Source organism: Haematobia irritans, chromosome 4 (genome assembly GCF_050003625.1).
Source record: "Haematobia irritans isolate KBUSLIRL chromosome 4, ASM5000362v1, whole genome shotgun sequence".
NCBI classification, from domain to species: Eukaryota; Metazoa; Arthropoda; class Insecta; order Diptera; family Muscidae; genus Haematobia; species Haematobia irritans.
Window position 1 is genome coordinate 90,922,663 of NC_134400.1, and position 13,160 is coordinate 90,935,822.

Genomic DNA, 13,160 nt, shown 5'->3' on the forward strand with positions numbered 1-13,160 from the left:
TTTCGTAACACATATGCCACAATTGGTAGATTTTTGTGGGGATACCAATGGTCAATATCTTCCAAACTCGTAATTTCCGGTATTAGGTAAAGTCGGCTCTTGCTTTGTTACAGACTAATGCTATCAGTCATTTGTGATACTAAAGGGTGGCCAAAATTTCAAGGGCCGATGTTGATTTTAAATAAAACACAAACTATTTAGGAAATTATTGCAATTTTATTTTATTATGATATATTGGTATTACTCAGATATGTATGGAACAAAATATCGGCCAAATGGGCGCCGCGACCTCGGTGGCACACCTTCATCCGATGGTCCAAATTTTCGATGACGCTGAGGCATAATGGAGGTTCTATGCCGTTAATGTGCCGAATTATCTCATCCTTTAGCTCTTGAATTGTTGCTGGCTTATCGACGTACACCTTTTCTTTCAAATAGCCCCAAAGAAAAAAGTCCAATTGACATCGCCATTACGAGAGATAACACGGCCACTGAATATGTTACGCAAAAGAGCCATTGTTTCGTTAGCTATGTGGCAAGTGGCACCGTCCTGCTGAAACCTCATATCGTCCACATCCATATCTTCCAATTCGGGCCATAAAAAGTTCGTTATCATCTCACGATAGCGAACACCATTCACAGTAACTGCCTGACCGGCCTCATTTTGGAAAAAATACGGCACGATGATGCCGCCAGCCCATAAACCGCACCAGTCACTCTTTGTGCGTGCATCGGTTTTTCAATAATCACTCTTGGATTCTCATTCGCCCAAATGTGACAATTCTGTTTATTGACGAATCCACTGAGGTGAAAATGTGCCTCATCACTGAAGATGATTTTCTTCGAAAATTGATCATCCACTGTTGCCATTTCTTGGAACCATTTAACACGTTGTTGGATTGTGTATCTCTCCATGGTTCAAATTGAGTAAGTCTGAAATAGAGAAAATTCAAATAAAATTCGGAAAAAATCGGCCCTTACAATTTAACCACCTTTTACATGGCAACATCTCCCTAGTAATGTTCCAAATTAAGATCGACAACTTTTTTGGGATATTTATACACCCAGAATTGTTATAAAGTGAAATTCTAAAAGCTTTGTATTGTATAGAAATTCTTTTAAATAACTTTACTAACTTCTTACCAAAATTTGATTAAAAAGTTCAAAGTGCAAATTTATAGATTTTGATTTTTTGTAGAATTTTTCCAAATAAATAATTAATATTGCAACTGATTCAATTGAAATGTTTACGGTGTATGCCCATAGATTAAAAATTAGATCGATGATCCACAAGTTGACATAATGTTTTGTTTTTTTCGTAAAGAGTCAGTTATAAATATTTGGATTTCGGTTTGTAATGAGCAAATCCGATCAAAAGTTAATGTCGTATTTTCAAGGCTTGGGCCGCAATTTTTTGTACAAATGTGATCTTCTGAATATTTAAATTATTTATAAATCGTCTGGTATATCAAAAGTGTTCTAATTTTGGGCAATCTACGTTGTTCACAATCAAGGTACTCGAAAAAGAATGGGCAAATTGTTTCCAGCACAGCGACGTCTATAATAAATTGAAATTCCTGCTATACAAAGTGTACCATTCTGGCTTTGCTAGGTATATATGAATTATTTGATATATATGGTTTCCATATAAATATTTATTGTAGATTTTGGTCCAATTTCACGTTAAGAGTTAAACATCAAATACATTGATTTTCACCATTTGTCTATTCTCAACCTATGGTGGTTTGAAGCGGACATGTGTGTCGCCTGAAAGTATGCAATGGACTTTTTCAATAGTAGGTTAACCGCGTAATTACCACTAACTATAAATTGAGAGTGATTTTTAATGATATGTTTGTAAAATAAATACCTAATTATTTAAGATATATTTGAAAAAAAGTGATTTTTTGACTTTTTGTACTGAGAATTCCATGCTGTGAGTTTTGATTAACCCTTTCACTACCTATGTCCACTTAGAAGGACATTCAAAAAAGACACCAAATTCTATTTTCCCACTTAGTTTCGATTTATTTCTCGATGTTATTTTAAAGTAGAGACTTTAATCTAAATAAGCTATAAATATTTTCTTTATAGATTAGTGGCTAATTTATGAAAATAAGTGTTTCAATATTCATCAATATTTAATTAACGTTGATGATTCATACTATAATTTCTGTGATTCAAAAAAATTCTATTAAAAATTGTACCTTTTTTCTTGCACGCGCTGGACGCGTTGCAACACTGCCAGTATCACAGTAACGGGCAATAGTATGATAAAAGAAAGATTTATACACATTTAAATGCTGGAGTGGACATGTTCTATACTGGATACACCGATTTAAATTTCAAGGAATAGTTTTTAATGAAATCAAGATAAAATGATTCTAAGGTTAGGGAAAATCTAAACTAAAACACAAAATGTTTCTGAATTTTATATAAATTCCTTTAATTGTTAACTGTTATATATAACAAAATGCTCCAATTTTTTCTGTAAAATAATTGTGCCACCTTTTATGAGCAGTGACACTTTTTGTGTTAATTTTTAGAAATTCTCATCGGTAACATTGCTCTAAACATAATTTACAAACAGGTTATGTCGAAACGGAACCCTGAATTTTCGTTATAAAATCAGTTCTTTTTGGAATTTGTTTCAAACGTGTAACATAGAAATTGATTGTTAATGCCGGACTGATTTCGAAAAAACCCCAAATTTGTGTAAATTTGCCATAAAATACCCAATTAAAAAATTTTGTCTCCAATTAAAATATTTCGTTCCCATTCACTGAAAAAATGCCCAATTTGGAGAAAAATATCTAAAATTGGTATATTATTCAATACAATATTTGTCAAGATTTCTTTTCTCCCATCTTAATGCAATCAAAAGGATAAGTGTACAGCCTAAACACTTGCAAATATCTCATGAAAATTTTTAATGGGACAGCTCCTCTGAGTGTTTAATTTCAAGGTTCATTTTTAATGGAATGAAGATAAAATGTATGGTTTGCTTATATTATATATAACTTACATATATAAATTAAATGAATTCTTATTTGCCGCAATGGAAAATTGTGTCACTTTTCTGAAATAAATGTGCCACGTTTTACGTAATACAAATGTCCGTTTCTCTGAAGTGCTACCCTCAAAGAGTGATTTGTGATAAAAATTGATATTGAATATTAGGTTAGGATAGGTGGATCTGAAACAATATATGTGAATATAGATTGGAAGAAAATTAGTTTTTATATAGACATCAAATTTGTTCATCAAATGTAAACCCAAAGAAAATCCAGCTGAACTCTTATAAACTTACAAGAAAATTATTTATTCAAAACGTAAAATAATTATCAATAAGTAAATATAAAAACATTGAATACCTCAGTTAAAAGATTAATTTAGTTGTGGGATCAAAATCAATCAATTAAATAAATTGAAAGAGCAGAATGAATCAATTAATGTTGCAATCAAGTATATTTTTTTATTTCTCATTACTTCTATGATTGATATTATCATATATTCGTAATTTCAATCAAAAACTTAATTGGAACACTTAAACTCGTGAATGAATCAGAAAACATCTTTTTCTGCGTATGATCCATTTTTAAGCAATTTTTTGCAATTGACCACCATTTAAAAAATGGTAATTTGTTGACCATCAGAATTCTCTACGTTATTTGTATTCGTCTAATTCTGTATTCAAATTTTTAATGACTTCTCATTTGGTTGTTTGAATGTTATGAATAAAAGTGAGACAATCAAACAGAAAATTATTTAATGAAATTGTTCTTTGTTATTATTATAACCAATAGCACTTTGACCAATAAAAACATTTTTTTTTTTATAAAAAATGCGTATTTTTCATAAAAGCATAAATAGTTTCGTATAAACTACTAATTTTTCTAACGACATTTTTTCATAAAAACTATAAAGAAGAAATTGCGTTAAAAGAACGTTCTTTTCATTAAAAATTTCTTTGGTTGTAAAACAATAACAAATTTCTTTAGTTTAACAAAATTTTTCTTTCGGTGTATACGACTTTTATAATTGGACCTTCTTATTTCAAGTAATTTTAAATGTTTCGTAAACAAAAAAACTTTGTTCGAAAGGCCTTTGGTCTCAATTCCACAATCAATAAGAAGAATCTCAGCTTCTGAAATTAGTTGGGGATACGCATTAAAAATTGCAATATTATTTCTGTATGCTGTTTGTATGGGAAAATTAAAAGTAAACCTTAACCTTTCAATAGTAAAAGGATAAAATAACCATAGACGTTGGTATATAGCTCTCTGATGGTATTTATTTCGTTAGAAGTTGTATAATTTTTGAATTGATTTTTGGCAAATCTACTAAGTTGATTTTTTTGTAATAAAATTTCAATTTTTTAACTAATCTATATATATATAGTGTATTTGTGTAACTAACGCTTGATTAATCATAAACGAGCAAAATATTTATAAATGTGTTTATTTATTGGATAACACTTGAAGTAATATTTTTCATGTATTCCTAATACCCCGTCCAAGGCCTTATCCCAACTAACTAATCAACTTTTATTTCATACGTACTACTACTTCTATTTTGGCGTCTAAATATCTGTTAAATTATACTTCAATAATTGTAATTTTGATCTCATGCAATCAATCAATCAGTCAGTTGTCAATCAATCCCAATCAGTCAATATTTTCTATATATATAGATAAACCCTTATTACATAAATGTTGTAAGTTTGTTGTGTTCTGCGTGTTAAATATGCCCCCAAATTCGATTTTTAAAACGGAATTCATAAAGAAAATTTTTCATTTTCTCTTTTGTAAACTTGATTGTATGCTCGCCGGCCGTCTTCAAAATGCCAAAAAAAAAAAACAAAATTCGTGAAAATAAAACTCCACAAAATTACTATGTGAACAATTGAAAAACAAAAATTCAATACGAAATCCGTTACAACGAAAACAACCACAAACCACAACACCATATATAAACCCATAAACAAATGCACAACTTGGTTATCATATCCTGAATACTAACAACGAATCTTGAATAAACGATCGCATTGCACGATCCTTTAACCGACATTATCTCAATAAATATTCCTTGATGCGTTTAAAACCTGAATAACGAATGTGGCATTTGCCATTGGACCATAACATGGAATAAATCTAAAAACAACAACAACAACTATCGAATGTGTACTAATGAATGAAACTCAATATACTTGCTGGCCATGTGCATTTTCATAAACTCGTTTCTAATCGTTCTATATATCTGTCCTACCGTAACTTTCCATCTTAATTTTCTCCTCTCCAATGCAAAATAAATATAAAAAAAAACACAATGAATATTGCTCTCTTGGAAAATCGGCATTTCATCTATGACCTCAACCAATATTAACACAAAAATAAAATCGCTCATCAAACCTTTATTCTCATCACATGCGAAACGGGAATTTCACCTTTAACATATACACCACCTCCCACACACACTCTCCCACGATCGCTCTCTCTCTCTCTGGTTCGCTCTCGCCCATGACTATCCTACAATTCATAATCATTTGCATAAAACGCTCGCTATCACCTGCACGCACACACCTACATCCACACACACACCACACGTACATACATTAGAAAAGCGCGAAAGTCGCTCTAGATCCATAAAAAATTGGCAACGTTTAACAAAAGCCCTACGACGATCGTTACCCACAGGGCACAATCTCTCACAGACGGATGGGAATAGCACGGAAGGTGACTCTACCAGCGGACGTAATCCGGCAACAACAGGAATCGGTTGCTATAAGAACTACGATCATGTTTCCAATCTAAGAAACTCGAATGCACCACATGTGAGTATGCATTTTTTCCCCATTCTGTTTTTTGTTTGTTTTTGTTTGTTCTTGCTGGTCCCACCACCAGGCCAACAATGCCCACGGTAGTTGAGCCAACCCATATACTACCCCCCAGAGTGAATACAAATGTTAACCATTAATATTTCAATGACTTACTTAATTATACTAACGATTAATTGTTGTTGTCGTTTTTTTATAGAAAAATTTAGGTAATTTTTTTTTTGTCCATTGTGGATTCATGAAATTACGGTGGTGTCGAAATTTCATGGATTTGTAGTTGCTTTAAAATCTCTAAGGAAACAGAATAACCCGAAACATATGTATCTGATATAAAATTTTCTTTTATTTTTATTGTGAAAATAGCAGCAGCATGGCTCAGTGCCACCTGATCAGAATGATGCAGTACCGCCATACTCATTCGATAACCCTAATGCCCGTCAGACATCTATGATGGCCATGGAAAGCTATAGGCGAGAACAGCAAGCTTTACAATTACAACAACAGCAACAACAAGAGCAAATGGCTCAAATAGTTTCCTCGGCTTTGGTGCCAGTGTCGAATTCCATTACAACAACACTACCAAATGCAAATACACCACAACAGCAGCAGCATCATTTACCTTCAGCTGCTGACGAAGGTATGAGCACCAATGTGTCAGCAGCAATGGCAGGGGCTGATGAAAACGGACCACCCTCTGTGCTGCCCGTACAAATGATGATAAAGCCAGGGGTAAGTATCAGCTGAGAGGCATTTAAAAGCAGTTTATCTGTCATTATGGTTTCGATTACCAGATCAGTAATAATGTCGTTCTGTTCACATCAGGTTTCATTCTTCCAATCAATTTGTTTAACTTTCAAATTCTATAATTTCTATGTTGTAAATTGTAGTAAAATTCACTAACATATATACACGAACACTTATTCATGCATACACACACCACACAGAATATTCACATATGTAAACTTCCTAAAAATTAGTAAGAGTTATGAGAAAAACAAACAATTCCACTGTGCATAGATGTTAAGTAGAATATAATGGCCAACGTGCTTGTTGCACACACACACAAAATGATATCATTTTATAAACCCTACCACAGGCTAAGTTGCACTCAAAAAAAAGTTTACTTGGATCCACAGATTTTGACTTTCCCTTAAGGATTTTCGTATTGATTCCGAGCCGAAGATGCGGCTTCATTAAAATAAAGACATTTTTAAGCGACATATCTGGCTTTAAATCTTGGACCAATAAAATTAAAATTAGGATACATCTCATTTATCAAATTTTCATTCTCTTTTCGTGGTTTATTAATAAACGTACTCACGTACAAACAAGTGCCAGTTTAAAAATCCAAATTAAAACGGATACTTCAAAGTAAAAAATGTTTTCTTAATTCCAAAAAAACTTTAAACCAAAGACGCTAAATCCTCAAAATAAGTCTTAGCCTATATTTGAAGCGTTTTTATCTTAAATCTAAAGTTTCAATATGTTAGTTCAGTTAAATTAAGGACAATTTCTTTAAATCAAAAATATGTTTCTTTACTTTAAGGAAAATTAGCCTTAGTTCAAAGACATGCGACTTTAAGGGAATGACGAAAATATACAAAATTGTGTCCTTTAATGAAAAAATTTTTTGAAGCAAAGGTTATAAACTTTATTTCATTGTTTTAAAGAAATTTGTCTTTCATATTTTGTAAATTTCGTATCCTAAAATTTAGGTTGCGTAATCTTTAATATCACGTAAATATTTTTTTCAATGTAGGTTACGTTGGGAATAGTGGCAGCCCAATATTTCAGGCTCACTTAGACTATTCAGTCCCCTGTGATACCACAGTGGTGAACTTCTCCCTTATCACTGAGTGCTGCCCGATTCTATGTTAAACTCAATTACAAGGGACCACCTTTTTATAGCCGAGTCCGAACGGCATTCCACGTTGCAGTGAAACCAGTTAGAGAGGCTTTGAAACACTCAGAAATGTCACCAGCATTACTGAGGTGGGATAACCCACCGCGGAGAAACTTTTTGGTGTTTGGTCGAAACTGGGTTCAAACCCACGACCCTGTCTTTGCAAGGCGGGTATGCTAACCATTGCACCACCGTGGCTACCACAAGCTAAGGGGGGTATTTATTTATTTACACAGCTAATATCAGCCTAGAATTTACAAAATATAACTTTGAATTATGTTATAAAATATAATATTATAGTTAAAATGGGTCATAAGGAACCCCTTGGGTCAGAACTGCACTTACGTGATACTAAAGATTACACAACCTAAATTTTAGGATGCGCAATTTACAAAATATTAAAGATAAATTTCTTTAAAATAATTTTTATTATAATAAAGTTTATAATCTTTGCTTCAAATTTTTTTATTAAATGTAGGACGAATTGAAGTCCTTTTCACTCTAGGACGCATATTTAAGGAGATATGGGAAAAAGAAGTTTTTCATATAAAAATTTCATTTTTTTGGGTTTTGGGTGGATTTTTAAATTTTTTGGGGGTGGTTTGGATATTTTGGAAATTTGCGCCCCTCCTTTAATGTCCTATGTCTTCGAACCAGGGATTCGGAGCGGTCCATTTTTTCGCTGCGCTCCCGCTCCGGCGAAACAAAAAAATCGCTCCGTTCCGAGAAAAAAAAAATTCGCACCGCTCCTGCTCCTTCTTAGAGAAAACTATTTATTTATTTACTTATTTATAATCATAAAAAAAAAATTGTGAAAATAAACGAAAATATAGGTGCTAACACATGTTTTCGACCTGTTACAGAAAAAAGTACACAACTGAAAAAAAAATATTTTCAGAGGCCACAGATTTAATGTCCTTAAAATAAGAATGCGCATTTCTCTCATATAAAGTGTTTTTCCTTGACAAAAGACAAAAAAAAAACTTTTCAATGAAGTCGTTTCAATTAAGTGTTTCGACTTAGAATTTGGTATCGCAACATGAAAGAAATTTTCTTTTTACTAAGGTCAACATGACTTTAATATTTCGGAAAAAAATCTTGGCTATAAAGGTGGCTTTTTCAACACTTTATCGACGATTTTCTGTACGATTTTTTTATGAAGAAAAAAACGGAAAAAACGAATTACAGCCTTAAACAATGGCATTCTAAAATTTGTCATAGGTTCGGTTTTTATTTGCAGGCAAGTAAAGTTCGATGATGGGCTATATCGGTCCATGTTTTCGATATAGTCCCCATATAAACCGACGTCCCGATTTGGGTCTTGGGCTAATAGAAACCGAAGTTTTATCCAATTAGACTGAAATTAGAAATCTAGAGGTATTTTAGGACCATAAATATGTGTGCTGAAAATGGTGATTATAGGTTAGATGTGCAATTATACTTTATCGGTAGATAGATATGTATTAGAAGCAAGGGAAAATTTGATCTTAGCAGAGGAGATTTTAAAATGTGAGTATTTTGGCCTTATGGAAGAATATATATTGGGGATTTGTCTCAATCTAAACCGATTTTGACAAACTTTGCTATAATATTAAATGTACTCTCAATGCACAATCTGAGTGAATCTTTGGTCCCCGTGGTCATATGAATTCCAAAAGAAAAACCGCTCCGCTCCGGTTTTTAAAAATATCGCTCCCGCTCCGTTCCGGCCAAAAAAGGGTTTGCTCCGCTCCGCTCCGATTACCTGCTTTGAACTAAGGCAAATTTTCCTAAAAGTAAACAAACACATTTTTGACATCGTCCTTAAATTAACTGAAATATTGATTTTTCACAGAAAACAATTTCCGTAGTTAGACTAACGCTAAATTTAACTTATTTTTGTTGTAAAAAAATATTTGTTAGTAGTTAGATTTTATTATTTTTTGCGAAATTTTCCACAGACCAAAGAAAATTTTCGTTTTTTTAAGTATGTCTCAAATATTTTATGAACTAAACGTTAGTATAAAGTTCGATGACCGTACACATAAGTTCAATATGAACTAAAGCAAATGAAAATTTTCGTACGATTCCCAAAAATAGTAAGAATGAACTACTGTATGGTTAAAATGGTCATGATTTGGCGCTAATGATTTTCTTCTTATATTGTAGTTCATTTCTTCTTCTATAAGAGGGTATAATTTCGTGAACTGCAGTTAAAAAGTACAACAGGGCATTAAATTTTCCCGGTTTTAACAACGCTTTGGGGAAATCACAAAATGTGAAGTAAAATTTAGTTCAGTTTTCGTACGAGTTAGCTTATTCTTCCTATAAAACAGTTTACTTTTTTTTCGGTGTTTATATTTAAGATAAAAACGCTTAAAATATACGCTAAGGCTTGTTTTGAGGATTTTGTATCTTTTATTCAAAGTTTTTTATACCCTCCATCATAGGATGGGGGTATATTAACTTTGTCATTCCGTTTGTAACACATCGAAATATTGCTCTAAGACCCCATAAAGTATATACATAAAGTATATACATTCTGGGTCGTGGTGAAATTCTGAGTCGATCTAAGCATGTCCGTCCGTCCGTCCGTCTGTTGAAATCACGCTAAGTTCCGAACGAAACAAGCTATCGACTTGAAACTTGGCACAAGTAGTTGTTATCGATGTAGGTCGGATGGTATTGCAAGTGGGCCATATCGGTCCACTTTTACGTATAGCCCCCATATAAAGGGACCCTCAGATTTGGCTTGTGGAGCCTCTAACAGAAGCATATTTCATCCGATCCGGCTGAAATTTGGTACATGGTGTTGGTATATGGTCTCTAACAACCATGCAAAAATTGGTCCACATCGGTCCATAATTATATATAGCCCCCATATAAACCGATCCCCAGATTTGGCTTGCGGAGCCTAAAACAGAAGCAAATTTCATCCGATCTGGCTGAAATTTGGTACATGGTGTTGGCATATGGTCTCTAACAACCATGCAAAAATTGGTCCACATCGGTCCATAATTATATATAGCCCCCATATAAACCGATCCCCAGATTTGGCTTGCGGAGCCTCAAAGAGAAGAAAATTTCATCCGATCCGGCTGAAATTTGGTACATGATGTTGGTATATGGTCTCTAACAACCATGCAAAAATTGGTCCACATCGGTTCATAATTATATATAGCCCCCATATAAACCGATCCCCAGATTTGGCTTGCGAAGTCTCCAAGAGAAGCAAATTTCATCCAAGCCGGTTGTAATTTGGAACATGGTGTTAGTATATGATCTTTAACAACCGTGCCAGAATTGGTCCATATCGGTCCATAATTATATATAGCCCCCATATAAAACGTTCTCCAGATTTGACCTCCGGAGCCTCTTGGAGGAGCAAAATTAATCCGATCCGGTTCAAATTAGGAACGTGGTGTTAGTATATGGTCGCTAACAACCATACCAAAATTGGTCCAATCACACAAAAATTGGTCCATATCGGTTCATAATCATGGTTGCCACTAGAGCCAAAAATAATCTACCAAAATTTTATTTCTATAGAAAATTTTGTCAAAATTTTATTTCTATAGAAAATTTTGTCAAAATTTTATTTCTAGAGAAAATTTTGTTAAAATTTTATTCGGTTCGTAATAAAATTTTCATCATTTTCAAAATTTTATTTCTATAGAAAATTTTGTCAAAATTTTATTTCTATAGAAAATTTTGTTCAAATTTTATTCGGTTCATAATCATGGTTGCCACTCGAGCCACAAATAATCTACCAAGATTTTATTTCTATAGAAAATTTTGTCAAAAGCTTATTTCTATAGAAAATTTTGTTAAAATTTTATTTCTGTAGAAATTTTTGTCAAAATTTTCTTTCTATAGAATATTTTGTCAAAATTTTTATTTCTATAGAAAATTTTGTGAACATTTTTTTTTCTATAGAAAATTTTGTTAAAATTTTATTTCTGTAGAAAATTTTGACAAAATTTTATGTCTACTGTGTCAAACTGAATTATATATGAATTGGATCGATCTTTTTTTGATGTAATATATACCACGTATGGACTTACATACAATTTAGAAGATTGTGTTAGGAGGTTTGAAGATACCTTGCCATCGGCAAGCGTTACCGCAATTTAAGTAATTCGATTGTGGATGGCAGTGTTTAGAAGAAGTTTCTACGCAATCCATGATGGAGGGTACATAAGCTTCGGCCTGGCCGAACTTACGGCCGTTTTTTTTTTTTTTTAATTAAGAAATCAGTTTTTACATTGAAGTATCTGTTAATATTTGGATTTTTAAACTAACATTTGTTTGTACGTGAATAACTTTATTAATATATCGCAAAAACATAATGAAAATTCCATAAATGAGATCTGTGTCCTAATATTAATTTTATTGATCCTAGGTTTAAAGCCGCAGATGGACATTGTCGTCAGAATTTCTTTCAAACACTATCGGTATACTAAACGATGAGTCTCAGACTTCCTTCCCTTTTGGCTTTTCATACAAATACACAAACTTATTATACCCTGTAGCACAGTAGGGTATAAAAACTAAACAAAAAATATTAAAGTAATTTCATTCAATAACATTATGTTGTGAACAAAATTCGGTTTGATGGCAACCCTACAATGTAATTGAGCAACAATATACCGGAAGCTTTTTTCTACTCCAATGAAGTCTCCATACAATGATGACTTTTTGCGAAATAACACAACTTCCTTCTATGATACTGCCTTCCGATGGTAAACACAATAATTAAAAATAGATGCAAATAATTATAAATATCAACTCTAGGGACACTTAAAAATCGAAATCGATGGGAAACCATATCCATAGCTGGGAAACCAAATATTTTTGTGTGTATTCTTCTTCTATCTATGCACCGTGCAACATTGTAATAATTCACAATAACACAATTATCACATATTTCAACACACACACACACACATACACGTCTACACAAAACATTCTATTTAGAGTTATATATTTGCCAAAAAGAGTTCCTTAATTGAACTCAATAAGACGATATTTTGTTTTTATTTTTTTGTTTGTTGTTTATTTTCACATTTATATAGAACACACATAATCGTTGTAATTTTCTTTAATGTTTTGGTTAAAAAAGTATAACAAAGAGACAACATCAACAGCTACAACTACAACTACATAACATACCACGTAAAGCATAGTATTATTGTTAACAAAAGAAAAAACAATCATTTGGGTTTAGATTTCCGTTTCCGTTGCCGTAAGGTTTTTGGTTTGTTTTGTTTTTTCCACATTAGTTTGTTGGTAATCAAATCATTTTTTATTATTCATAAATCTCTCTGTCTACCTATCTATATCTCTCTCTTTCACTCTCACTCTATCATGTAGAAATTACTCTCTATTTTTAGTTTTATTTTTGTTAAAAAAAATAACGCTTAATTTGATTACATATTATGT

At 32.5% G+C, this 13,160-nt stretch overlaps 1 protein-coding gene across 20 annotated transcripts in view; it reads left to right on the forward strand.

Moving 5' to 3' along the window:
• The window catches only part of Shab (potassium voltage-gated channel shaker cognate b), a 559,117-nt gene that overhangs the window by 465,688 nt on the left and 80,269 nt on the right, over positions 1-13,160 (forward strand). For 14 of the 20 annotated variants that reach the window (XR_012722069.1, XM_075307721.1, XM_075307725.1 and 11 more), the window contains 2 exons: positions 5,619-5,833; positions 6,200-6,565. Coding sequence is in view for 19 of the 20 variants with exons in the window: in XM_075307721.1 (XP_075163836.1) it covers positions 5,619-5,833; positions 6,200-6,565 (581 nt within the window). In the remaining variant the exon portion in view is untranslated. The remainder of the gene's footprint in view (positions 1-5,618; positions 5,834-6,199; positions 6,566-13,160) is intronic. The other 6 variants (XM_075307730.1, XM_075307733.1, XM_075307731.1 and 3 more) reach the window with 3 other exon arrangements.